General features: G+C 49.1%; 11 protein-coding genes across 11 annotated transcripts; 9 read left to right on the top strand and 2 right to left on the bottom strand.

Moving 5' to 3' along the window:
- Nucleotides 1-895: 895 nt before the first annotated feature.
- ACHE_11294S (TauD/TfdA dioxygenase family protein) lies at nt 896-2,150 on the top strand (the record flags this gene model as incomplete). Its single annotated transcript, XM_043275847.1, has 3 exons — nt 896-1,339; nt 1,387-1,928; nt 1,982-2,150. 3 exons carry the CDS (start codon nt 896-898, stop codon nt 2,148-2,150), a joined length of 1,155 nt encoding a protein of 384 aa, XP_043132414.1.
- Nucleotides 2,151-2,265: 115 nt separating this feature from the next.
- ACHE_11295A (ankyrin repeat domain-containing protein) lies at nt 2,266-2,977 on the bottom strand (the record flags this gene model as incomplete). Its single annotated transcript, XM_043275848.1, has 2 exons — nt 2,266-2,403; nt 2,450-2,977. The coding sequence occupies 2 exons, from the start codon at nt 2,975-2,977 to the stop codon at nt 2,266-2,268; spliced, it is 666 nt and encodes a 221-aa protein (XP_043132415.1).
- A 6,641-nt stretch (nt 2,978-9,618) lies between these two features.
- On the top strand, nt 9,619-10,969 carry ACHE_11296S (RNA-DNA hybrid ribonuclease; the record flags this gene model as incomplete). Its single annotated transcript, XM_043275849.1, has 3 exons — nt 9,619-9,820; nt 9,884-10,469; nt 10,540-10,969. 3 exons carry the CDS (start codon nt 9,619-9,621, stop codon nt 10,967-10,969), a joined length of 1,218 nt encoding a protein of 405 aa, XP_043132416.1.
- Nucleotides 10,970-11,700: 731 nt separating this feature from the next.
- On the top strand, nt 11,701-13,575 carry ACHE_11297S (putative Na/H antiporter; the record flags this gene model as incomplete). The annotated part of the gene is made up of 5 exons (XM_043275850.1): nt 11,701-11,818; nt 11,888-12,561; nt 12,613-12,695; nt 12,743-13,151; nt 13,201-13,575. The coding sequence occupies 5 exons, from the start codon at nt 11,701-11,703 to the stop codon at nt 13,573-13,575; spliced, it is 1,659 nt and encodes a 552-aa protein (XP_043132417.1).
- A 639-nt stretch (nt 13,576-14,214) lies between these two features.
- On the top strand, nt 14,215-14,458 carry ACHE_11298S (uncharacterized protein; the record flags this gene model as incomplete). The annotated part of the gene is made up of 2 exons (XM_043275851.1): nt 14,215-14,367; nt 14,417-14,458. 2 exons carry the CDS (start codon nt 14,215-14,217, stop codon nt 14,456-14,458), a joined length of 195 nt encoding a protein of 64 aa, XP_043132418.1.
- A 139-nt stretch (nt 14,459-14,597) lies between these two features.
- Nucleotides 14,598-15,227, top strand: ACHE_11299S (uncharacterized protein; the record flags this gene model as incomplete). Its single annotated transcript, XM_043275852.1, has 3 exons — nt 14,598-14,734; nt 14,789-14,853; nt 14,935-15,227. The coding sequence occupies 3 exons, from the start codon at nt 14,598-14,600 to the stop codon at nt 15,225-15,227; spliced, it is 495 nt and encodes a 164-aa protein (XP_043132419.1).
- An 18-nt stretch (nt 15,228-15,245) lies between these two features.
- ACHE_11300S (uncharacterized protein) lies at nt 15,246-15,599 on the top strand (the record flags this gene model as incomplete). Its single annotated transcript, XM_043275855.1, has 1 exon — nt 15,246-15,599. One exon carries the CDS (start codon nt 15,246-15,248, stop codon nt 15,597-15,599), a length of 354 nt encoding a protein of 117 aa, XP_043132420.1.
- A 1,543-nt stretch (nt 15,600-17,142) lies between these two features.
- Nucleotides 17,143-19,734, bottom strand: ACHE_11301A (mRNA-binding ubiquitin-specific protease UBP3; the record flags this gene model as incomplete). The annotated part of the gene is made up of 2 exons (XM_043275856.1): nt 17,143-19,152; nt 19,210-19,734. The coding sequence occupies 2 exons, from the start codon at nt 19,732-19,734 to the stop codon at nt 17,143-17,145; spliced, it is 2,535 nt and encodes an 844-aa protein (XP_043132421.1).
- Nucleotides 19,735-20,617: 883 nt separating this feature from the next.
- Nucleotides 20,618-22,856, top strand: ACHE_11302S (RING-type E3 ubiquitin transferase MAG2; the record flags this gene model as incomplete). Its single annotated transcript, XM_043275857.1, has 2 exons — nt 20,618-20,866; nt 20,934-22,856. 2 exons carry the CDS (start codon nt 20,618-20,620, stop codon nt 22,854-22,856), a joined length of 2,172 nt encoding a protein of 723 aa, XP_043132422.1.
- Nucleotides 22,857-23,461: 605 nt separating this feature from the next.
- On the top strand, nt 23,462-25,409 carry erg4 (c-24(28) sterol reductase; the record flags this gene model as incomplete). The annotated part of the gene is made up of 4 exons (XM_043275858.1): nt 23,462-23,499; nt 23,678-24,745; nt 24,798-25,347; nt 25,398-25,409. 4 exons carry the CDS (start codon nt 23,462-23,464, stop codon nt 25,407-25,409), a joined length of 1,668 nt encoding a protein of 555 aa, XP_043132423.1.
- A 618-nt stretch (nt 25,410-26,027) lies between these two features.
- On the top strand, nt 26,028-26,982 carry ACHE_11304S (dienelactone hydrolase family protein; the record flags this gene model as incomplete). Its single annotated transcript, XM_043275859.1, has 4 exons — nt 26,028-26,121; nt 26,178-26,581; nt 26,641-26,752; nt 26,828-26,982. 4 exons carry the CDS (start codon nt 26,028-26,030, stop codon nt 26,980-26,982), a joined length of 765 nt encoding a protein of 254 aa, XP_043132424.1.
- Nucleotides 26,983-27,150: the final 168 nt, after the last annotated feature.

Consider the following 27,150-nt stretch of genomic DNA (forward strand, 5'->3'; position numbering starts at 1 on the left):
TTGCGCAATCGTACAGTGCAGCTAGTGTTAAGACGGCAAATGAGAGATGAATATCGTTGAAGCCTGCTTACAAAGGTCATCACCATATGTCGGCCAAAGCTCGTCATACGGGCTATTTAATACCATGGACTTCGAACTGCGCTATTAACTTAGGGTTCACCGGAAACCAACCGAGATATGAAATCTGCTTATGTCAAGATAATCTTATCTCCCCCGGATTCTATTCTAGACTTCCGGCAAAATAGAACAGCGAAATCTGCCTTACAACAGGTATACTAAAACAAAACATGATAATAACTGTTAGATATTTCTCTATCTCGATTGGGTTGACTTTGTGCATGACCTTGACAGCATTTGGAAATCCCTGTGCAGCACTGATTACGCCATATCCGTCAGACATAACGTTAACCAGCACAACCAGAACAACCCAAAGGATTCCCTACAATAACGATTCATGTATTCCTCTCAACAGAGTATGTCTCAAATAGCCTATCAAGGCCCCCGAAGTTCAACCGCAAATAACATCTGATCGCGACACTCTCTATCGTTCGTCGGAATATTTCCACCCTCGCCATTGAATCCTTGAATGATGATATCGGAGCCATCCGTCTAATACGGTTGCTTTATCCCAGGCACTCCCGAATGATCGCAGATAAGCAATACAGACATCTCCGCATCAACAAGAAACAGAGGGACACGGAGATCTTGTCCAACGATTGAATATGTCGTGCGTGGCATGCAGAAAGCGCAATCAGGGGGTGCATATGATGTGATCGAATCCTAGAAATCAACCTGAATGCAAAATATTGAGCAGAGGATACTTAATCGTACTGGATCCGACGCCATGACTAGCCAGTGATATCAGTTTATTCATCAAAGTGTATCACATCGCAACATGGCTCCTGCTCCCATCGATCCTCGCATCGTCGACGTCGCTGAGCCCCGGAAGGACACTCTTGCCCTTCCACCGGCCGCTCGTGCACGGTTGGAAAAAGATGGCATCGACCTCTCTGCTGGATACCCGTATCGCCCTTCTCGCCCGCTCTTCATCGACGATGTGTACAATATCCGTGACTACGACCGCCCGCATGTCGACCCGGCGACTCGCGCTGACCCAGAGAAGAAAGCCTTGCTCTCGGCCGCCAAGCAAGTCATCCATCTCACAAGGCACATTGGAACGGAGATCGTGGGCCTGCAGCTGAAGGACCTTACCGACCAACAAAGGGATGAGCTGGGCTTGTTGATTGCAGAGCGGAGCGTTGTCTTCTTCCGGGACCAGGATATCTCTCCCCAGCAGCAGAAAGAGCTGGGAGAGCACTTTGGTGAGATTGAGGTCCATGTATGTCACTTACCCGATGCAGTATGAGCATTGCTAACCTTGCCCAGCCTCAAGTCCCTCAAGTCCCTGGCGTAGCCGGCGTCACTGTTATATGGCCCGCCCTCCAAGCAACCGAGAACCCTGCCAACTTCCGTCGACCGGGAGGTTCATCACGCTGGCATACAGACCTGGTCCATGAGCGACAGCCCGCAGGCGTGACGCATCTTCACAATGACACCGTTCCCACAACCGGCGGCGACACTCTATGGGCCAGCGGATATTCAGCATACGAGAAGCTATCTCCTGCTTTCCGAAAAATTATTGACGGAAGAACGGCTATTTACCGATCTGCGCATCCCTACCTGGACCGCAAGAACCCAGAGGCGGGACCGAGATACGTGGAGCGCGAGCATCCCCTCGTGCGCGTGCATCCGGCAACTGGATGGAAGGCATTATGGGTGAACCGCGCTATGACGGATCGGATTGTTGGTCTTGACAAGGCAGAGAGCGATCTTATTCTGGGATACCTGTTTGATGTGTATGAGAAGAATGTTGATATCCAGGTTCGCTTCAAGTGGTCTCCTCGGACGAGTGCTTTGTGGGATAACAGGTAAACTTTGCTTCTGCATGATCCATAGAAGATATGTACTGACGGCCTCGCAGGATTACCATCCACAATGCTAGCTGGGATTATGAGAACACAGAGCCTCGCCATGGCACCAGAGTGACCTCGCTCGCAGAGAAGCCTTTCTTCGACTCTAATGCACCGACAAGGAGAGAAAAACTGGGCTTATTGGGAAAGGACGAGCTTGAAGAGTTAGCAAAGAACTAGAAAGAGCATGATTCTTTTGTCTTAGGTCTTGTCAATATGATACATGTAAAGCAATGATTTCAATAACATGATATCGAGAAGTAACCCAACGCTCGTATCCCTGTCAAAACTAGCATCAATTCATAGATTGCACAAGAATGTTCGACATTCTCACTGCAAGGGCCGGGTGCCATTCTTGCATATCCTTGTAATAACACGGCTCCATCTCACTCTCTGACACAGACGGGTTTGAAAAGTGATCGCACGTAGATCCCTATCATGTTAGCACACACCCCACTCCAATGATAAGGAAGACATACTATAGAGCTTTCAGTCTGAGTCCCCCTCTCATTCCTAACAAGATCATGAATCCCATCAACAACCTCCAAATTCTCTGCCGCAACAGCACACTGAATCAAAACATCCTTGATAGCGGACACCTCAACCCCAGGCCCATACTTTACCAACGCCCCCAAAACCCTGGTATCACTAACACAGCACGCCAGCACAAGCGCACTCCGAAAGAACCCATCATCTTCAACAAGTTCCTCCTTCACCCCCATTTCCAGCAGAGCCCGCACAACCGTCGCGCGGTCCATGCGGATAGCCTTGAGAAGCTCATACCCGCCTGCTTCTTTGATGTTGATGTCGTGGAGGAGTATTTTAACGATTTCAACGCGGTGCAGGAAGTCTGCAAGTCCGAGGGCGGATGTGCCGCTGTCGTTTTCGGCATTGCGGTGGGCGCCGATGGAGAGGAGGTGCTTGACACGAGATTCGTCGCCTAGCATGCAGGCTATGTGGAGGCTGGCAGTGAGGTCTTGGTAGGTGGGTTTAGTGTGGATGTTCATGGTGAGGTGTTGTTGGTGAGCTTGGTCTTCTGGTAAGCACTGCTTTGCCTAAAGAGTTGGGTTAGTTGATCCATGGTAGACTTGATAGAGCATAGTCCTAAGCTTACAGTTCCTATTTTGCCAGTATCTCAGACTTCGTTGCAAAGAGAACGTATGAAGTTCAGTTGTGTTGTATCTCAGTCAAAACAATTGGACTCTTTCAACTCGTCAAAAGGAGAAGCTGAAGTATGTAGAATAACAAGAAGATGGAATTTTCACTGAGGCTTCTGCTTCCAATAAAATTATTTATATCAGGAGAAAAAAGGCATGAAGTGAATGAAGATTCAATCTGATTTGTTTACTTTGAGGGTTTTGTTCCCAGCAAGCCCTGATGACATGACGCATAGTATGGATGACTGCAAACTGGTACAAAGCAGGTGGAAGAAAAGGGAGGAAGAAAATAAAAAAAAAGAAAAACAATCTCCAAAACCCATCATATTATATTGAACAAAAAGGAATTCTTTTCACGATTTTAACAATTCCATACATGTGATATCACGTGATGCCCTGCAGCTGTTGGAACCCAGGGTGTAGTGGACATATGGCTCAACCAATGGAATCGCAAAAGAGGTCTGTCTTGCTATATAGCTCCTATCTGGCAATTTTATGAGGGGCAAGCTGACTAATACAAAACAATCGGCAATTTAGATAGTCCACCTCCGAGCTATGGATTCCGACACACCCCCTCAGCTCTACCTGTTTCAGGGAGAGCTGCACAGCCTGGAATCCTTCATTTCTGGTCCTTCTATAGACTGGCCTCTGTCTTCTGCTTGGGCTAGTCAATCATATGGCTTATATCAGCCATCCTGAGCATCTTAACGAAGTGCTCATGCTTCTGACGAGGGAGTAACTTGGTGAGTCCATCTGCCACCATCTGGCCTGTTGGCACCCATATAACCTTGATTCGACCCTCTCTGACCTCCTGCCTTAACCAGTGTCCATGGATATCGACATGTCGAAGCTTTGTACTGATTTTGGCTTGCTCTGAGGTCAACAGCTCAACTGTCTGTCTGTTGTCACATCGAATCGATATTGTATGATCAGGGTTAAACTGGATCCTGGAAACGAACCGCTTCCACCATTGGAGAGAGCGTGCTGTTTCTGACAAGCCAAGCAGTTCTGCTTCAGTGGTAGAGGTGGTGACCGTGGGTTGTTTTGAAGCTTTCCAATCCACTGGTCCTCCGTACACCTGGCATATATAACCTGCTGAGCTTTTCCGGTCAGGATTATCCCCATATGACGCATCGCTGGCAAATTCAATGGACTCTAATCCGCTGCCAATTCCGAACTCAATGGCCCTAAAACGCGTTGTGTATAGATAACATATCACTCGGTCAACTGCGTTCTGATGCTGTGGGCCTGGATTCATAAGGAATTGAGACAATTTGGCTGCTGCTTTGGCTGCATCTGGTCGTGTGATTGTGGTGGCATACTGTGATGATCCTACTTTCTGCTGGTATAGTTTGATATCTTCTGCTGAAGCTGTTCCTTCATATGGCATCAACTCTTCAACAGGTAATGGCGTATAGACAGGTGCGCGATGTGTGAGGTGGTATCTCATAGCGACACTGCTAATGTATGTATCCTGGCACAGCCATAGCTTATGCTGCTGTCTGTCTCGCAGTATCCGAATATTAAGGAACCACTCTGCTTCACCATGGTCGGTGAGTTCCCAATGTGCCTCGAGGTCTCTCTCAAGCTGTCTTGCTTGATTTCGTACGCTTGGATGGTTTGCAATAAGAATATCATCCACATAGAAGAAGACAATGATGCCTTCCTTCACGAACACACAAGGATCTTCTGGAACGACTTTAAGACCTAGCTTGGTGAGCACCTTTGATGCCTCCTGTTGCCATAGCTTCGGTGAGATCCGTAAGCCATATAGTGCGCGATTGAGCTTCCAGCACTTCCGTGGCTGTTCAAAACCTTGTGGCATCTGTGTGTATATCTCCTTCAGTAGCTTGCTGTTGAGAAAAGCACCAACAGCATCTCGCTGGCGGAGGTCAAGATTAAATGCGGCCACTAAGGCAAAGATCATCCTTGCTGTACGGGCAGCTAATGTAGCTGCTCTCTTCTCTTCAGGACTGATCATCTCAAGGTCTCCACGGGCACAAATTCGAGCCTTTAGCTTCACAAGGTAGCCATCCTGGTTGAACTTATATGCAAAAACCCAGCGTAAGGGTAGGACTTGCTTTGAAACATCCTTTGGCTTCTCAATGATGGTGAACGTTGACTTCTCTGTTAATGTATGAATCTCCCTTGCACATGCTTCCATGAAGCCCTCTGCATGTGGATGCTTAAGCATCTCCTTCCAGTTCTCTGGTGGTGGTGGCAAGTCATCTCGATGACGTTGGATCGGCTTTTCTGTGTATAAGGCAGCTGCGAATGCCCTCAATAGCTCAGGGGGTCCTCAGTCTCAGTAGTGGCATAAGCCACATATTCATGATCCTCCCTGGCCTTCCTTCTTCTACCACCGCTGATGATATTTGATATGTCAATGCCATCATCTCCGCTGCGTGGAGCTTGTAACTCTTGTTGTAGCTGTTGTTCACTGTCGGAGAGTTGTTCCTCTTCCTCATTGACTTGGAGCTCTGGTGTCTGCTCCTGATTATCCAGCTCCTGTGTCTGATGTTCAAGCTGGTCTTCCACCCCCTGAGCAGTGACAGGGCTCAAATCTGTTTCCTGCAGCGTGTTTTGCAGCGCTTCGTACGGTGGAGTAGGTGGTAGTGGGACCTGTTCTTCTGTGGGAAACGCTCCTGGTAAGGTGTCTTGAGGCGAGGCTTGAGGCATGGTTTCTTGAGCCTCATATCTCTTTTCCGGCGTAGCACTTTCCTGAGCTATTATCTCATCTTCCTTCGGAATCTGCACCTTCTGACTGTCAACCGGTTCTTCATGCTGGTCATCTGTATGGTTCCTATTCTGATCCTCCTCGAGTGGTAGTACTGAAGCTGGCATACTAAGGTCCTGTCGAATAGCATCTAGTTGTTGATACTCAGTTAAAATAACTGGTTCTTGCGTGGGGAGGTCAACATCTTGCCAGTACTGCATATCTGGCTTCCACTTCCTCGATTCATCAAAGAAAGCATCTCGTACGACCTCAACTTTCCCTCTGGCTGGGAACCATATCTTCCATATGTTTGAAGCAATATATCCAACTAGGAAACCGATTTCTGCTCTTGGATGGGTCTTCTCTTTGCGTGGAATGCTTCTGATTCGACAGTAGGATAGAGCACCATACACACGAAGGTTTGCAAGGCTTGTTTTCTTCATTCTATCTCCTGCAAACTCATGGCGTGCCTCTTCCCAGGGCACTATCCATCGTTTCTCATCCTTCAGATAAGTGGGGATTCGGTTTAGGATCCATGCTGCAGCGCTAACAAACTCAGGCCATAGTTGTTTTGGTAGCTGGCCACCCTCAATCCGCAGGTGTCGGGCCATTTCAAGTATGACACCCCCTGACCGTTCAGCCGGTCCATTTTGTTCAGGGTGCCCTACAATACTGTGGGAAACAATTATACCACAGTTATTTAGAAAGGCTTCCACATTATCTCCAGCGGACTGCTCATTGTCATAGTGGAATGCTCTGATTGGTAAGTTCCACCAGTTCTTGACCAAAGCAATGAATTTTCTGACAGCTTCTCTACACTCAGACTTGAATGTATGAGTGTATAACCAGTGAAATCGGATGCCTTCAACATAAAAGTGTGTCATCCACTGATGCCCATTATATCCAGGTGAGAACTGAACCAAATCAAAATGGATTCGGCCACACCATCCAAATGTTTGTCCAATAGGACGCCTTGAGATCTGTCTTGGTGCATGAGATAGCTTGCAGACCTCACAAATACTTGTCTCTGTCGATTCTGGCGCGGTCGAATCTGGTAGTTCACCTTTGATTTTAACACCATCAACCATATCAGCTGCTTTCTGTATGACCTGTGGAGCAACATGTCCAAGTCTTCGATGCCATATCTCTGCAGGTGCTTCTGCCACTAGTGGCTGTTCAGATTTTCGGACTGCATGTGCATGACCTGCTGCTGTATAGGGTATATCAAATGCCCACAAGTTCAATGAATCGATTGGCTTAAGGCTAACCACTGGTGTACCATTAGGGTCACGAATGCAATCCCCATCCTCATCCCAACGGCCGCCTTTCTTCTTCAATGCTCCATATGACACAAGGTTGGTATGGAATCCAGGTGAATAGAGGGCATCGCTAAGTGTGATAGCTTTCTCTTTACCAGTTGTCGGGTCCACACCTTGAAGCTTCACTGTACCAAGTCCTTCTACTCTTGTGGTTGAGTCACCAGTCTTCAGGCTTGAACTTGTTGATGTATAGGTGACAAATCTGCTTCGGTCATTGCAGACGTGCATCGATGAGGCATTATCAAGGATCCATCGAGATCTAAGATCCTGGAAGCTCTCTGGAGCACTATTAAGTGCTGCTATATCTGTCGACGTGAAGAAGGATATCTGTGAGGGCAGAGCACTATTGGCTGACTCATTGGGCTTCTCTTCCTTTTGCTGCCTCTCATTATTTTCCTTGACTTTTGTCTCAATCCAGTCTTTCCATTGAGGATCATCCTTAAGGGCCTTATCCACCTTTTGCTTCTTTGCCTTCTGCACCGTCCAGCCCTGTGGGCGTATGGCTTCATTAATTATATAGCAAAGCCAGGGTTTATGTCCTCGGTTACCACAGGGGCACCAGCGCTTAGGGATCGGTGGCTTGTTTCCTTGCTTCTGTGGTGGTTTCTGCAGCTGGTCTGTTTCTGCCTCTTCAAAGTCCTGGAATGTCGAAAATGATGCTTTTGAGATAGTACTGGTTGGTTTCTGTGGCACCATCTCTTGGTAGAACCCTCGGAAGTTTTCAATCAGATCTCGAGTCTCCCAATCCTCATGGTTCATTATGATTGACTCATACTTCGCCTGCCACCAGGTAGGCAAGACGTCTTTCACTGCACGAAGGAAATCCTTGTTTGCACTCTTCACTTCAGGCAAATCTAAACTAACTGCTTGTTCCCTCAGAGTATTCCAGTCAGCTAGCCAGTGATTAATGTCAACGCCCTTTCTAGGCGGAGATGATGAGAACCACTTCCACTGAGCACGGATATCTTCCTCATATGCATTCGATCGGGCAAATCGAGTTGTGAGATAAACCAAACGTTCATACGGAGTCTCATAGTCAAGCAGGGAGGCATGGTGAATTGGATCAAGGTTAGTGATGATCCATTCGTTCACAGCATCCAAGCCCTTTGCCTGCTGCTCCCACTCCGCTAGATCAAGCTTATAGATGTCAAGCCGATCTCTCCATTCACGCTTAACACTCTCAGATCCACCTTCTGGGTATTGAGGCCTCTTCGGCTTGCGCATTGGCTGCTCGAGGTAATCTTCCTCAATCTGTGGGTTTACTAGGTCCCACACCTTCTTCTGGCGAGCAAATAGCTTCACTCTTGCAAACCAGTTTCTCCATTGAGGAGAGTCCTTCAGTTTATCGCCCTTCATGGCGGAGACCACACTGTTTGACTCCATGGTTTTATGAATCCACTCTGTTTTGTAGGGGTTCAGTTGCTCGTTGCTCAACTTGCTCAGGGGTAATCGTCCTATAACACTCGCTACCACAAGCCTATGTGTATAGCTTCAAAACTGACGATTTCGGCGGCGAACCGGGCTCATAACTGTTGGAACCCAGGGTGTAGTGGACATATGGCTCAACCAATGGAATCGCAAAAGAGGTCTGTCTTGCTATATAGCTCCTATCTGGCAATTTTATGAGGGGCAAGCTGACTAATACAAAACAATCGGCAATTTAGATAGTCCACCTCCGAGCTATGGATTCCGACAGCAGCACAAGCCGCGACAGGACGCTTCCACTCAGCAACCGCGACGATACAAAGGCGACAGAGGTTCGCTCCTGCAAATTTGCCTTGAACCCATGCTATTTATGCGATTTGGCGTAAACCATGATTGACACCGCCGCAACCGTGGAATGAGCCTCTTGCTACTTCTCATCGACCTCGGAGACGCCAGACGACCGATTTGATCTGAGACATTTGGCAATACAGGACATACCGAAGGAGAAACAGAAGGAAATTTCCTATTCGCCGAATACCATTCTCGATCCCTGCCGGCTATAAACGAGCAAACGCGCTTCTGTCCCTCCTCCCACACCCCCTCCGACACCCCCCTCTCGCCCCCTCACTCGCCGCAAACCGACGGACGCTTCCCTCCCGCCACGGTACCTTCCTCGCCAGAAACACCCTCGTCGACGACCATATAGGGTAGCCTTACCAGACACATTGCCTTTCATCGTGTACTTTCGACGAGCTATTTTGCCAACCTCGAAGCTGGAACTTCGGTGGCGCCATTCGAACAGGCTGATATCCTCTTCCCGGCGAAGGAGAGAAAAGAAGGAACAGGAAAAGGCAATAGAAGAGAAAAAGGAAATCGAGAAGGAAAAGGGTGTTCTTCCAGAGCCGAGCCCTCAGGATTTGCGGACCTTACAAGACTTGCAAAACCTGCAGAACCTGCAGAACTCACATTACGATACAGTCATTCCAAACATATTACAGAAGATTTCGAGCTACGTCGCTGTCTTGAATGACATGATGGGCACATCAGCTACCACGCCGTCTCCCAGCCCAGCACCTGCGATGAGATCTTCGCCTGCCGCGTCGGTCGCCGGGGCAAAGCGAAAGCGAGCCACACCAGGAAAATACTATGCGGTGAAAAAGGGCTATCAACCGGGAGTATATTTTGAATGGAACGATTGCTTGACACAAGTGACCGGGTACAAAGGCGCAGTCTGTAAGTTGTTTATGGTATATAGTCTCAGGGGATGGCTTGATTGACAACGGTCTGCCGCTCTAGTTCAGGCATTCTCGACAATTGAAGAGGCAAACTCCTTCCTGACAGGCACGAAAGCGCCATCTGGCGGTGCTGCATCCTCGGACTCGGTACATACCAGATTTTATGGGATTCAGCGCGGGCGTGTGCCAGGTGTTTACACCGACTGGGCTCAGGCACAGGAGCAAATTAGAGGCTTTCAACGACCAAGCTATAAGAAGTTTCCGACGCGCGCAGAGGCAGAAGAATTCGTGAAGATGGGCCAGCAGTCTGGGGCGTCATTCGCATCCGACAGCATCAAAACACAGAAGCCTTCTGGAGCCCCTGGGATGATGGATGAGATACCAAAGGACGAACATGGCGTTCCGTACGAGGCGGCCGATGGTCCATTGGGCTTGGACGCCGAGGATGGATTTGATCCCAATGTGCTTCTGGATCCAAAAACAGGCAAAGCGGTCTACAAAACTCCGGAGCAGAAGACTGCCACCAAAGTTCATCCAAAGGGACCACCGAGTATGCTCCGGATTTATACTGATGGCAGTTCGCTAGCAAATGGTCGAGCGGTTGCGTCTGCAGGTGTGGGAGTCTATTTTGGACCCGGAGACAGCAGGTTTGTTTCTGCCTCTTCAATCTCGCTTCTCCAGTTGTGTTTACTCACTGACACCCGTTATCACTAGCAGAAATGTCTCAGAGCCTCTGAAGGGTAATCGGCAAACTAACCAACGCGCTGAACTGACAGCGATCCTCCGAGCCCTGGACATCGCTCCGCGACACCGCGACGTCACTATCTTCACAGACAGCCAGTATTCAATCAAATGCGTAACTGAGTGGTTCCAGAGTTGGCGGCGGAATAACTGGATAACTTCAAGCAACAAAGCCGTTGAGAACAAGGATCTCATTGAGTCGATTCTGGACAAGATCGAGGAGCGGGATAAGCTCAAAGTCAAGACATTCTTCGAGTGGATAAAAGGGCACAGCAAGGACCCGGGAAATGAAGCTGCTGATCGCCTTGCCGTCAATGGAGCCCAAAGAGGCGTCGCAGACAAACAGGCGGCCATGGAAACCGTACAAGATATCCCGGACGATGCTTTTGACGATGAGTTTGAATAATTTCTCTCTTTGCATTTGATTGCGTGAGTACGCTTTTGTTTATAGGCACTCTTTGTTACTCTGCATTGATTTGTGCGGGGAATATGATACCCTTGAGAAGGCATTTGCTAGCAGCATACCTATTTTGCACATTATGAAAATGTTACAGATTTTACAGGCAAGCCACATGAGGTTTGCATAGACAATTGCCGGAGAAGGTGTAAATACAAGCAGGATTACCCAACATAAGATGCCCTGAATATTTCCTGCTGCTACAGGACGCCCGTAGACTATCTATCTGTGCTCCGCATATTTCGAGGGGACTGAGAATCAGTCACGTGCCGCTCAGCGCCGATCCGCTCCTTTCTTCAGCTCTCGTATTTTATCTTCGTTCTCCCTCCATTCTCACTCTGTCAGTTTCCAAAGCCTGGAAAGCACTCTTCCTCTTGCTATCGAAGAACCCATAGAAGCAGTTTTATAGCTTCGGCTTACTTTGCCTACGCCGTGGTACTGACTTGAGTACCTCAATCATCACGTGCTGAACAGATCCTTCCATATGATCGGGCATCTTTGCATTCAAAACTTCGATATCGATACTATGATCCAATAACACGTGCTGGGGATTGCTGTCTAGATCAATATATCTGGAGCCCTGATACTAAGGGATATCCGTTGGTTGGATACAGCCTCGGCTGTCTTGATAATTAGAAGAAAGCTATATCGTCTGGTTTAAGCCACCACAAACGAGCAACATGCCTGAACTTTCCCTGATCAACTTCAACATCGTCTGCGCGACGTTGGGAGGGTTCATCTCCATCTTTGGGCTGGTGTCATACTTGTTCAAGGAGAGATTCTACCTGTCTGAAGCATGTCCGTAACCTTGCCCTGTCCTGTTTAATCTAAAGAAAGCTTAGATCAGTCTTAGCTAACATTGCATAGTGATCTCATTATTGGCCGGTGTCATATTTTCTCCACATGCGGCCAATTTCATCAGACCCAGAGACTATGCGCTTGGCTCGGACCAGAATCTAGAAGAGATCACCCTCTATTTTACTAGACTCGTTCTTGGCGTGCAGCTACTCTTGGCCGGTGTCCAGCTTCCGAAACGCTACCTTCAGGTAGAATGGCAAAGTCTGTCCTTGCTACTTGGTCCCGGCATGGCGGCCATGTGGATGTGTAGCAGCTTGATTGTTTGGGCTATGATTCCGAATTTCAAATTCCTCCATGCTCTTATAGTCGGTGCCTGTGTTACTCCTACAGACCCTGTCCTGTCAAATTCAATTGTCAAGGGTAAATTCGCCGACAAGAATGTTCCTCCGCCGCTGCAAAGGATCATAGTTGCCGAGTCTGGAGCCAATGATGGGCTTGGATATCCCTTCCTCTTTTTTGGCTTGTACCTTCTTAAGTATATTGGCATGGGAGGGGAGGGATATAACGGAGGGGCTGGAAAAGCTATGGGCCTGTGGTTCTATGAGACCTGGGTCTACACAGTTATTCTAAGCGTTGCCTACGGTATCGTGGTCGGCTGGATTTCCAGGAAATTGCTCCATTGGGCGGAAGAAAGGCATTACGTCGACCGCGAAAGCTTCCTCGTTTTTGCCATTTCTCTTGCGGTAGGTAATTAGTAACGCTGAAATTGTATGCTTCTGCTAATACGATTGCAGCTTTTCATCATGGGAACATGTGGCCTGATTGGAACAGATGACCTGCTAGCTTGCTTCGTGGCTGGAAATGTCTTTACTCAAGAGTAAGTCTTCATTACTGATTGTGCCACAGAATCAACTGACTCTCAAGTGACTGGTTCCGTCTTGCGACGTTGGATGACTCGCTACAACCGACTATCGATATGCTACTGAACCTGGCCATTTTCATGTGGTTCGGTGCTGTTTGTCCATGGTCATTGTTTGCGAACAACAACATTATTCCCATTTACCGTCTCATTTTCCTGGGAATTTTGGTTCTCCTAGTTCGCCGGGTGCCGATCATTTTCGCGATGCACAAATCCATCCAACAGATAGAAAACAAATTCCAAGCAGCTTTTGTTGGTTTCTTCGGGCCCATCGGCGTTGGAGCGGTCTTCTACCTATCCGTCTGTCGGGAGTTCTTGCTCAAGATCACCGTCGAGGGTAAGGTTAGAGAGGATGCACAACAGGTTGCAGAAGCCGTTGAGGTGGTTGTTTGGTTCTTGGTCATTTGCAGTATCGTATGTCAGAATCATTTATTGTCTGTTGCTACGAGCTAATAGAAAACAGGTTGTCCACGGTCTTTCCATTCCCCTGGTAAAGGCAGGGTATCATCTTCCCCGTACGATTTCCAGCGCACTCAGCAGCGCCACAACATACGACCCGGAGCCGATTCCCATCGCAAACATCCACCATACGCATAGCACGGCGACGCCGGTCATGGATGGAAGCCGAGGAAGACGACGTGACAATCCACGAGAAACGCCTCAATCCACCGTTTTCCAGATTGGGGGTTCAGTGATTAGGCCAAAGTCTCCGACGAGTCAGCAGCAGCCGGGGACGGGGATTTTTGAGGAGCCAGAGAGACCGGTGAATTTAATTACTCATGGAGTGGAACATCATGCTACTTCGATTACGCCAGTTTCTAACCTTCGCAGTGAGTGACACTGGTAGACCGGGCGACAACCAATTGTTTTTTACGCCGCTGCCATGTACAAAATCGACAAGTACATAGATCCAGTCCATCACTGGATATTTTGAACATGCATATTCACATTCAACTTATGTGGTCTTGTGGACATACAGCTTCGCATACTATTCTATTACATACGATAGCTATACATACATGGATACTTTTGTTTATAATTGTTTATGCCCCGAGGATACCACCTAGCTACAGACTTTGTACTCGCCAGGATCTGCATGTGGCCTCCACCGAGGACGAAGAAACAGAATGACAAGGATCTAGTCCGGCTTTGACTAGGATGCGGCTACTTCCAACCTCAAGGAGCTGAACTCTGACTCAGCGCATTGATGCTTGAGCAAAAACTCATTACTACCAGTACCTCGATTGCATGAAATGGTACAGCTACCAAATCGGCCATGCCAATCCTGATACGCACCAGCCAAAACCTAATTCCTTGAAACCAGGACAAAGAAACTGACCTTGATATCGCGAATAAACGCACGTAGCTGCTGATACTAAAAACACAGCCATAAAAAGTAACATTACATGTCCCTTATACCTATCAGATTGGAAAGCTCGCTGCTGAACAGAGCGTGGAGACTACTAAATGGCCGAAAATGGACCTGACGAACCCCTGGGTTATGGAGATGTTACGGGTTCTTGGTCTTGTGGATGAGTATCGAGGTCTGGGGAGTGTTGGGGAGGTTGTGGATTTTGACTCGTTTTTTATTACGAGGGCGTTGGGGGAAAGGAAGTTGTTAGGTTCTTGGGTGGGTTTCCCTTTTTAATGAGGTTTAATAAGGTGCTGATGTGGAATAGCGACGACCAATAGTCAAGGAACAACAGGAATATATCCAGTAAACGAATGACGGTAGTCAGCCTGTAGAACCAAGTCATTGATACATACAAATTATCTTCAAAATCTAATTGAAGGAACTAACCCTAACCAAAACTCATATACAGAGCAGATTTAGCTGGAAGTATCTGTCCCATGCCGAGAATGGTGATGGCGTCGTTACGACGTTTGTCGACACAGATGAACAGACACACCGTGCGGAGTGAATATCTCATCAGTTGTGATGGAGGGAGCAGCAGGGTACGCAAGAGAGCTGGGATTAAGATGATTGGTGAACAGATGTAAGCCGATTTCTTCACAGTGATTCGAGTGAGAGAGTACTGATCAGTCGACAGGCCAGCGCGCTTCTATCTCGTCCACTTCCGCTCCCAAGAACTCGCAGAGAAACTCACCTTCGGACGTTCCTGGCACATCTTCCCCATCCATTCCGGCTTCATCATCGATTAAGATGGCAAGGATACATTTACTGCACATTACCCAGTGGGCAAGCTCCCGCCCGGCACCAAAATCGATCCCCGCGAGGTAGTCTACCGCATATTAGACGGCAAGTTCAAAATCGATGAGGTGCCCGTCCACAGCAAATGGACACTAAACTTCAGTATCGTCGAGCAGTATCATACAGACAGTCTCAGAGTCCTCCTTGCCGGCGATGCAGCGCATAGAATTGCACGGCATGGCGGCTACGGTATGAACACTGGTGTCATGGATGCTCTTGATCTTGGTTGCAGACTTGCAGCACTCCATAAGGGGTATGGGAAGGAGTTTCTTCTGTAAGCTCTTGAGCGAAGGCCGATGATGATTCGTGCTTTGGAACGGTCTCTGCAGCATTTACTGGAGCATGTTAAGCTTGGTGAGATGTATGCAAAGAATGCAGATATACTTGAGTCCGATACACCAGCGGGCGAGGAGGTTCGTGCTCTGATAAAGCAGTTCATTGATGACTCTGAACCTGACACGATAGATCTGGAGATTGAGCTTGACCTGCGGTATTACGAGTACTTTCCCCTGGTGTATCATGATGGCTCAGACGAACATGAATGGGATGTAAAGCGGTATATCCCCAGACCCGGATGTCGAGCACCGCATGTTTTCTTGAAAGATGGAGTGACTAGTACATACGACCTCTTCGGTTCGGGGCCGGAATGACGCTTATTCATTTCATCAATGGTGACAGTCTGGGTGTCTCCATGAGTATGAACTTCCCTCTGAAACAGGTCTTTTTCCATAATGAAGAGCATGTCTATCGCATCTACGAGAGAAGAAAGATGGTGCTCGTTCGTCCAGATACGCATATTGCCTGGTGGAGCCAGAGTCAGACAACCTTGAACCATGCGCAGGAGGGAATTCTACGGGTGGTGTCGGGATGGACGGTATCTCCAAGGCTCGTGCCTAGACCTGGGAATGTTGACGAGAACTTCAGGAGGCTCGGTGCTAGGTTCACGGATATGCATAGCGGGAGCGGTGCATTGAATACTACGATTCTTGGAGAGTGAGCGATACTGAAAAGGATAGAATACTACAGGAAATTAAGTTCTTTTCAACTTTTTTTGGCCTCTCTCATAAACGCACTTTTAGACTTCAGAAACTCCATCCGTCATCGTCGTCCCTTTTTGTAAACCACATCGTAACCAGATTGTCCTCCCTCGACCATCTAGATATCATCCCACCCGATACTAACCAGGGGCACATTCCTCATTAGAAAGTAAGAGAAAGAACCATAAGAAAACAGGTATCGCTCCCTCCACCAGGATACATCCAGGTCGACCCAAACCCATATTTAAAGAGCCTCCGTATGACCTCTCCATCATGCAAACCCTCACTTTGCTGATTGCCGACGACACATCTCCTGTCTCTGATAATTTGTCTATGACGATAAAAGAAAACATTCATGCAGTCGTTAGTATCCCATCCGCGCCGCATTAAAGCAAAAAGCAAGCAGAACCCCAACTGCCGGATGGCAAAACCAAAAGGCTATGCGAAGGAAAAATGGGGTATATACCAGACCGGAGTTCCTCCGCGTACAACTCAGCAAATATCAACAACACGAATGAATAAAAGAAACAAGCAACAAGAGAACGAGGAGAAAAGAAAAAGGGCAAAAGGGAAGGACAACGAAGTATTATCACGAACGCAAAGGAAAAAAAAAAAATGCATAGGTAAATAGAACAAAATAGAAAGGTATAAGATGCCAATAAATCAATTGAGAGCAATTGAAAGAGAACAGTAGATTTGAATCGGTTGCAAAGGAAATCCTCAAATCTCCATAGAATCAGAGTCCTGGGGAGCTAGAAGCCGTGTCCGCCCAGCAGGCCAGCTTTCCCTTCGACATTCTGCCTCCATTATGCACCTCAAAAGGTTCATAACACGTAGACTGGTCATTCGCCATAGCGAATATCACCCCATATGTACAACCAGCATAAGCCAAGTGGCATTAACGCCCCGAGAGCCTGCCGGTCTGTTCTGCGAAGTATGCGACATCAAGTTTATGCAATAGTTTGAAGTTAATAGAAAAGATAACGAAGTAACCTGGTCTAACTTGAGACCAAGGTCACTGAGATTGATGATAGAGAGGTCCACCATGCATATTGGCCGGATGGATTCAAAGCGACGCCGACAAGGTTCGTTTCTCGGTTCTTTCGTCGTTCTGTGTTGACGATAGAGGCCATCTGCGCTTCGAGAACTGCTAGGCTCATGCAATTTGCTCATAGAACAACAGGTAGGCGACCTTGTTGTCCCGCAATTCAGTCCTCGGGGTCCAAGTCGATGGAGCTGGACTAGCGGATGTGGATTTCTTGCTAGAATGGCCGCTTCCACTTGTCCCGTTCACCTGACTCCACCCTCTTTCGTCGATATGCTCAGCGTCAATCTGATCAATGTGGTCGTAGATGTTGGCATTTGGATCCTTGTCGCGCTTGTGCTGCTCCAGTGCAGCAGCTAGTGCTTTCGGATCTTGCTCCGAACCAGCCTCGGCGACATCATCGCTTCTGACTCGGCGGATAACGGTATCATCAAGGCGAATCCACTGTCGACCATCTTGACGTCGTGCATCCACTGTGTAGTGACCGCCACTGGCATTCTTCCCATGATGGTAGATCACGCCAGTAAGCCGATATTTGGGAAGACTACCGTGGGCCATCAGAACACTACGCCTGTGGGGCGGAAAAACCTCGCGAGGAATCTCAAGGTCGAGCGGGTACCCGATCTTCTTCCATATTTTCTGCGTGCCCTGAGTCACGCTGTCGTACTGGAAGCGCTTCAGGTGAAGGATGAGAACAGGTGGTAGACTCTCGATGAAAATCTGTTTGGTCGCTGTAACATTAGGACCGCGCGACGAGTTGAAATCACCCTGGATGCTCTCTGATTTGGTCAGACCCTTGAGGGCATCAACGATGTTGTGGACATCAGAAGACCCAATGTCGAGCTGGAGTGACTGGTAAGGTTCCAAAGTCACAGAAGTCTTATTTCCGGGAACTTTGAACTCCGACCTGATTTTTCCGCCGAAGATCCGGGTGATTGGTGTTTCCTGGCCGATATCTCCGGTAGACCGTGTGACCGCAGGTTTTTGCTTGTGTCCAACTTCCAGCCATCCATCGGCCTGACCGTCTGCAGAGGCTTCGGTATCATGAGCTTCCGCTTTGGCTGCCGAGGTATGCTGCGCAGCACGAGCACACTCTTCATGCATTTCCTCCAGAAGGAAACCTAAGAACTCTTGCGCATCTTGCTGATGGCCTCGCCGCATGTCTCGGAAGCGTGGCAATTGCCTAATCACCTCATAGACAAACTCTGGAATGAACGCTTCACCAAACTCTTCCAGCTCATTTGGCTTCAGACGTAGCCTTAACTGTTCTTCTGATTGAGCAGCATCAATGATACGGAATTCTTTCAAGAACATGATCATAGCATCAACCATCGGAAAATCACTTTGGATGCTATGAGTTGCCTGACGACCACAGTGGTCTAAGAAGCGGTAGAACGGCACACATGAAGCAAGGGTTTGGAGAACGGAGTTCATATAGCACATATTTCCAGTGTTCACAAGTCCTCTGGGCTCCAGGAACGCAACCTTGTCACTGTACTGCGCAACATCTTCACCCAAAGTCGTCAGAACATCAGCAAGAGACCTCCTTTTGTGCGCCATCAGACCGTTGGCTTCCGTGGACGTGCTGGGTGGAGCGCCTGCGGCCTTTGCGGCTGACTTCGCCCGAACTAGGTCCGCCCATGACTTGGGTGCCGCGCGGGGAGGCGATGATGGTTTAGCAGGCTCCTCCGATATGGCCACATCAGTTTGGGCTTGAGAGGGTTCAGCAGGCGTGGCGTCAGACTTGGTAGAGTCATCCTTTGCCGGTTGACGGGGAGTGCCTGCGGCGGGTGAAACGACGGGGACGACAGGAACCACTGGAACAGCTGGCTTCGACAGTTTCGACTGATGTTGAGGACGAGCGAACTGGCCCTGGGGGGCCGAAGAAGGTGTCGTTGGCTGGGTTGAGCCAACATCCGACGGGCCAGCAGACATCGGAGTCTGCGGCTCAGAGACTTCTTGAGCGGTAGTCTCCACACGCTTAGGCGCATCCTGCTGCTCCACCTGGTTTATTTTGGCAGGAAGCTCAACCGCAGCAGACTGCAACGTGCGAGCTCTTGCTCGACGTTTGCGCGGAGCTCGGGGCGGAAATGGCTTCTCGGGCACAGAAAGCCAGGGAACCTGAATTTGGTTGTCAGGAAAACCTCGCATGCCAAAGAAAGATTATAGATTACTTACCGGTGCGCGAAACGGGCCTGAAAGAGGAGGAAAGTATGGGATACCTTTGATCCCTCCTTGAGCGGTGGGTGGCGAGGACGCTGGCGGAGCCGGAGAGGGGTTGATAGGTGCTCCGATGACAGGAGGGGGCTCTTGAATGTCCATCGGAGGAGGCACAGGAGACATGGCGGGTTGCAAAGGAGTTGAGGTTCTCGGTTGTAGGTGAAACGACGGGGGCGGAATGTGGGTGGGCGCCATAATAGGCTGAGTCGGAGGATAAGACGACACGATCATAGGAGCGGCATACGAAGGTTGATATGGGCGGGGAGGCATTTGCATTTGAGGATAGGCCGGGTACCACTGAGGATATTGATGAGGTGAATAGGGAGGCGGCGGGTGGCCATTCATATGGAGGTGGTAACCCATATAGGCTGGCGGAGACCGCATGTTGGGAGGGCCAGTAGCGTAAGGAAGGTCTTGCTGCCGCCGAGGAGGCATGGGCGGCTGCCCATGGGGCACTGCGGGCAGATGATGGTTCATGTTCATCGTCTTCCAGGCACGTTAGGGAAGTCGCCTTGGATATTTCAGCCACGCGTTGCCTCTATGGGAGCCATGCGAACCACTTTAAGCGTCGGGAATCAGGGACGAGGAGCGGTAACCGTCTACGCAGCCATTCTAACCCCGGAGGTCAGAGAAACGCGAGCTGCTGACGGTAAGGTAGACCTGCGAGCTAAAAGGAAGTAGTTAGACCACATTTTGTTCTTTAAAGCAGCTGTATTGCGCGACAGATGGGAGGCGGAGGGTGGTCTTATGCAGATACCAACCTGGTCACAAAAGAATGGAGAATAACACAGTTCCCTTTTCTTCTTCGTTTCCGGCGAAAAGAACTGAGAGACGAGACAATCTGATCCTTCTGATTCCCAACCAACACAAACACCCGAGCGAGGAAGCAAGACGGCGACACAGAGAGAGAGAGAGAGACCAGGCAAGCACAAAGCAATGAATCAATGGACGGGAGGAGAGATGTTTTTTGGGCTTGCACATGCCTGAGGCTCCAATGGCGCCAAGAGCATGACATAGCTGTATTAAGTTACCATACAATATGGTAATATTACCGTATCGCCCCTCGTCGCCGCCTCTTTTCGCCGGCAGACGCTGTCCAGTACAGGATTCTCTGCCTCGCTCTTCTTATCGCCCTTCGGGGTTCAAAAAGAACAGAAATACATTGCCATTGTTCTTGTTGCGCCTCTGGATCTCTGGATGAGGTCTTCTCACTGTTTGATATCGATTAAGCTGGTGGGACTTGGGTTGCTAAGCAAAGCGGCTGGCCCTGATTCCGAGTCGAGTCATCCTCACTACCGTCTTTTCGCCTCTCGATAAGACTGAAGGAGGCCAGCAATTGTCTACCAATTTCCAAACACCTAGGGAAATGTCGAATTCCGGTCAAGCTTCGTCTTCCAAGCCGCTGAATATCCCGAATCAGTCGACCTCTGCGACATACCATCACCCCTCATCTTCGGTTGACGCCGGATATCAGCGACGACCAGGAAATTCTGGCAGCTTTGGAGCAGGATTGTCGTCGAGAAATTCAAACAATCCAAGGAACAATCAATTTCGGAAGAATCAGCATAGACGCCAACGTCCTCGGTTGTTGGATGACGATGAGTATAGTGAGGCTGTAGGTGTCCCCGCATACGCTAAGAATTATTGGGGAAAGCCGGGTCTAACTAGCAATAAATGGATAGGCTGTCATGAAGTCGACAACGAGTCGTAAGGGGCAAACCTCCATTACCCATTTGATGAACTTTTCCCTTCCCCCTCGCCCTCAGTATCAACCTCCCCCACGCACTCGTCGCCAATATCGGACATGGGGCCTGGGCTCCGGATATCATGCAGTAGATAAAGCGCACTACGTCCATGCAAATTATCGATTTATTGTGGCCCCAAATCGAACTTACAGTGCACAAGCGGCCAATGCAGACGTTCACTTGGATTGGGATTCGGTTCTTCAGGTCCTAGTATGGTCTCAAACTCAATCCGCTAGCTGTCCGATCTGTCTATCCAACCCGGTAGCGCCGCGAATGGCTCGGTGCGGTCATATATTTTGTCTTCCGTGCCTAATTCGTTACATGCATGCGGCTGATGAGGAGAACCCGGCCCCCGAGAAAAAGGCTCGCTGGAAGAAGTGTCCTATCTGTTATGATTCGATCTACGTATCTGAGACTCGTCCGGTCCGGTGGTTCAGTGGCCAGGAAGGGGATCTTCCAATCGACGGTGGCGACGTCGTATTGAGACTTATGAAAAGAGAAACCAGCAATACTCTAGCACTACCACGCGATGGCGCTGAAGGTCTGGGCCCGGAGGAAGACATCCCTTGGTTTCATGCCGCGGAGGTTATAGATTATGCTCGGATGATGAAGGGAGGCGAAGACTACATGGCTTCACAATATGATGCGGAGATTGGGGATCTCCGTAGACAGGAGGTTGAAGATGAGCTTTTGTTCGGAGATGAGACGACCTGGACTCAGAAAGCGATCTCCGCCATAACGGACTCTAGGGAGAAACTTCGAGGCATAGGGAACCCGCCGGACATTTCGCGACAGCCGGCGGCAAAGAAACCTGTTCGGGAGCCAATTGCGGTTGGACCGCCGCCTGACGAAGTTGCCGTAATGTATGCGGCCCAGCATGCCACGAAGTCCGGTCAGAGCTTTTCAGCAGACCCAATTGCATCATCAAGTACACGAAATACATCTGATGGTGTAGAGAATTTGACAGAATCGGTGGATAATATTAATCTGAATTCAGCATCGGTCAAGTCGAAACAGAAGATGCCGGAAAAATACGCAACACAATCCTCATCCGATCATCCGTTTTACTTCTATCAGGCGCTTCCTCAATTCTACCTGTCTCCCCTTGATATTCGCATTCTCAAAGCTGCCTTCGGTGACTATTCGCTGTTCCCTGCGACTATCTTACCCCGAGTGGAGCATATTTCGACCGGGCATGTCGTTGACGATGAATTACGGAAACGAGTTAAATACCTTGGCCATCTTCCACACGGATGTGAAGTGAATTTCCTAGAATGTGACTGGAGGGACGTGGTAGTGCCCGAGGTCCTGGAAAGTTTCCGCCCAGAGATCGAGAGAAGGCGAAAACGCAATAAGGATAAAGAGATTCGGGAGGAAAAGGACCGGATTCGTGCTGAGAGAGAGGAGGATGAAAAGCGCTGGTCCGCTGTACGCCGTAAGAGGCCGAGTTTTGGCACTATCAACGAACCCCCCTTCTTGGATCGTGACTTCCAACCGTTGGCCAGCAGTGTCAATGACTCCCCGCTGTTTGACATGGGCACGTCTTCTGCTTCCCCTCCTCAAGCATCATCCGGATTTGGAGCTTTGGCCTCTCCTGCCACCAGTCCCCCGGGTGCTCGCACGGTCTGGGGAACAGCGGCTATCCCATCATCGGAGCCACAGGACTCGCAGGCTGGAGCTTCTCAAGATGGATGGCTTCAGGGCTGGGAAGATGAGCTTCTAGCTCAACAGGAGAGTGAATTGATTGCTCAAACCGCAGCTGCAGCGGAGGGCAACAATGCTTCATCGTCCGGTGGCGGCAAGAAAAAGAAGAACAAGAAGATTACACTTATGTCGACAAATGTCCGGCGAGGAGCGTGACGGATGTCTTTCTCATTATCGTTCTATAGTTGATTCATTCCGGAGAATATTTGGAGCATCTGGTCGGATCTGGATTTTGTTTACGGAGAGGAGCATGGGTTTCGGAGTCCGGTTTTGCAAGCACTATACCTCATACACATTGTAACTGTCTACATCGACTCTGGGTATTGACCAGAGAGAGATTTGAATTCATTAACACTATCCTTTTATGATCTGATCTACCTGTCCCTTCGGAGGATTCATCGGCAGTGATGTACGGAGTATATGCATAATCACAGCATACAAGTATATTAGTGCAGCCAGTTGTCACTGCCCAATGTAAGGCATGAATAGAAAAATTCAATTGTACACTTGTCCTTTATAAAAAGCAATATTTACTAGTACAGAGTACTACTCTGTTCAAGTACTGCCAACCGTGGCGATTAAGAGGATCGAATCCAGGGTTCGGCAGACGCACGGCCGATCTCCAACTGGCCAACTTATTTTGTTGTGGTTCCGCTCCCCCTCGCTTTTCACCGATTATTCTCTTTCCACACCCGAGACACGGTCTATTCGCGGTCAATACTATTGTTATTATTATCAATTGAGCCGGAGAGAAGCAGATCATGACTATTACACGGTCCCAGACGGGGAAAACTCCCAGGTAAGTGTGCTTTGGCCGTGCGAAAGGAATAAGAAAAATAAACAAATCACTTTGCGACGATTGTTTACCCTTTTCGCCTCCCCCTTTTCGAACTCTGTGTATTCGCCTGCGAGTACTCTAAATACTCTGGCCTTTGCTTATTGTTCACTGTAACTCACATTCGCTTTCCAATGGCTAGGAAAATCGACCGTCCCGGTTATATCGAGACCCCTGGTCGTCGAGTGACACGCAGCGGCGTTGTGCTGTCCTCAGAAAACAGCGCAGACGATGTCTCCGATTCCACCGCTGAAGCCACTGCAAGATCGAAGTCGTCTACGCGACGACGCACCCGCGCAACGCCCAAGGATGAGACCGAATCGCCAGAACCGGAGGTGAAGGAGGAAGAGCCAAAGACACCGGCCAAGGCCAATGTTCACTTTAATGGCTCTACCGAGAAGAAACACATCGTCGATGGCTGGGCTGAGGGTATGGATCCCAAGGTCGACTACAGCGGACATTTTGAGTTTGGTGGTTCTTGGGGAGTATTGGCGATGATGTTGGGATTCCCGGTATTGATGTGGTATATGTGGATTGGCGCCACCTACTACGAGGGCAAGTTCCCTCGTCCGGCTGAGGGACAGAGCATGTCGGATTTCTTATTGCATATGGTAAACCTGGTGTATGAGGGCGCGTTCCCGACACTCAGGGCTTGGAAGATCTACTGGACTTTTTTCATCTTCGAGGGTGTGTGCTACATGCTCATGCCTGGTATCAAGGTTATGGGTCGTCCTCTTCCCCATGCCGGTGGTAAGCAGTTGGAGTATTACTGCTCCGCTCTTTACTCGTGGTACTTCAACATTGTGCTGTCGTTGGTCCTCCACTTCACCGGTATCTTCAAGCTGTATACCGTGATCGACGAGTTCGGTCCTCTTTTGACAGTGGCCATTCTGTCTGGCTTCATTGTGTCATTTATTGCGTACTTTTCCGCGTTGTTTCGTGGAGCGCAGCATCGGATGAGTGGTTATCCCATCTATGATTTCTTCATGGGTGCGGAGCTCAATCCGCGGATGTTTGGCGTGTTGGACTTCAAGATGTTCTTTGAAGTCCGTCTTCCCTGGTACATTCTTTTCTTCATCTCTATGGGTGCTGCGGCCAGACAGTACGAGAACTACGGCTATGTCTCTGGAGAGGTTGGATTCATCTTGCTGGCACATTTCTTGTATGCCAATGCCTGCTCCAAGGGCGAGGAGTGCATTGTGTCTACTTGGTAGGCCCTCCACCATAATATAGTCTTTGAGAAAGAAGCTAATTAAGGATAGGGACATGTACTACGAGAAATGGGGCTTCATGCTGATTTTCTGGAACTTGGCCGGTGTGCCTCTGAGCTACTGCCACTGCACCATCTATCTCGCCAACCACGACCCTTCAACCTACCACTGGAACCGCTACTTCCTAGCCTTCCTCTACGTCGCATACCTGTTCGTCTACTGGGTGTGGGACACGACCAACAGCCAGAAAAACCGTTTCCGCCAGATGGAGCGTGGCACCATGGTCTTCCGTAATACCTTCCCCCAGCTGCCGTGGCAGACTCTGGAGAACCCGAAGACCCTCACCGCTGCCGATGGCTCCAAGATTTTGGTCGATGGATGGTATGGCAAGGCTCGCAAGATCCACTACACCTGCGATCTGTATTTTGCCTTGAACTGGGGTCTTATCACTGGCTTTGATAGCCCGTTCCCGTGGTTCTACCCTCTGTTCTTTGCGTGCATGATCAGCCACCGTGCGCTGCGTGATATTCAGCGCTGCCGGAACAAGTACGGTGAGACTTGGGCTGAGTATGAGAGACAGGTTCCCTACCTGTTCATTCCCGTAAGTCCTCTCTCTTTCGAATCTATGGCTGTGGACTAACATGGATCTAGTACGTCTTCTAAGCATTAACTCAAGCCGATACACCAATGGCTGTGTTTCCAGCCTTTGAGCTGTTCAATGCTACGTGAATTCACCTCTTCGATGTTATTATGCCATTGGCCCTATATAAATGCTGTAATGTTTGCATTGACTTCGTGTCGATGTCCAGCTTCAATTCCCCTTTTGTTCAGTTTTCTACATTGTCATTGTTATGGGCCGGGGTTCTGCTTTCGGGTCATTACCTTGGTTATTTCCATTCATTGTATATTATTAAAGGTTATTCTTTGGACTTCTCTATCTGTTTTCATTCACCTATACTGGATGAGTTCTTTGTATAACCATTTATTGTATTATCGAAGTAATGCTATAAAATATCACATGACTGCCCCTCGACCCCACATCTTATCGACATCACTGCGACAAACGACAATTACGCCGGATTTAATCCAGCCTACTCTCTCCAGCCAATTGAGCAATTGATATACTCTCAGCCTCACGGATAGTACAAACCGTAACACAAGACCATGTTGATTCAAGAATCTTACGTCGATGTTCCGACCAAGGCGGATGGAGAGGGGACCATGCGTATGTGCTAGCATTGTCAATTCAACAAATTGCGTCAGAGGCAGAAGCTGACGCTGATGTACACAGGTATCTATGTCTTCCATCCAACCATCCCAGGCTACCCCAAGGCACGCTTCCCGGGTGTAGTGGTGTTCAGCGAAATTTACCAGGGTATGTCTACACACCAATACCCACAAAGGCCTAGATACTCAACAGTTACAACGCAGTGACCGGCCCTGTCGCCCGCTTCGCCCGCCAAATCGCCGGACAAGGCTACATCTGCGCAGCCCCCTCAAGCTACCACGAATTCACCGGCCCCGAGCCCCTCCAGTACAACGCCGAAGACACCGACTCCGGCAACAAATGGAAGATCACCAAGAAACTCGCCGCCTACGACGAGGATGCGTCCTTATCGGTTGATTACTTGTTATCGTTGCCGACGTGTAATGGCCGCGTGGGCGCGACGGGGATGTGCCTGGGAGGTCATTTGGCGTATCGGTGTGCGTTGGATAAGAGAGTCAAGGCGTCGGTTTGTTACTTTGCGACGGATATTCATAGTCATACGTTGGCGGAGGGGAAGAAGGACGATAGCTTGGAGAGGGCGGGGGATATTGAGGGGGAGTTGCTTATGGTAGGCATCCCTTTTTCGTTTCCGTCAGTTGTGCATTGGCCAGGTGCTGACAAGCATAGATCTTCGGCAAAAACGATACGCATGTTCCTCCCGAAGGACGAGATCTCATTCGGAAGACCTTGCATGAGAAAGGAGTGTTATTTGGGTTCTATGAGGTGGCATGGGCGCAGCGTATGTCATTTCTTCCTGTGCCACACAGTATGCAAGTGAGACGACATGCTGACAGATTCACCCACGCTAAACTAGATGCCTTCATCCGGGACGAACTCAGCAAAGGACGCTACGATCCGGCGATCTCCAAGGTGTGTTTTGAGATGTTGCTGGAGTTATTTGGACGGACATTGAAGATTGAGCTGGGCGAGCACGATGGGAAGAAGTTGGAGGTTGAGGATGTTTGCTAGACAGGTTATATCTTCCGGCAGGAAGAATATGTCTAGAACTGCAGAAGGGTTAAATTATTCATCCTGGAGAATTAAGCCAAGGCCATTGTGCAGTTTGATGATGTGCTGTGACGATCATCTCGTATTTTCTGAGGGAGTTCTCGAATTTAAGTCATGGTCTTAGTAGAT

The sequence above is a fragment of the Aspergillus chevalieri genome, chromosome 1 (genome assembly GCF_016861735.1).
Source record: "Aspergillus chevalieri M1 DNA, chromosome 1, nearly complete sequence".
Classification (NCBI taxonomy): Eukaryota; Fungi; Ascomycota; class Eurotiomycetes; order Eurotiales; family Aspergillaceae; genus Aspergillus; species Aspergillus chevalieri.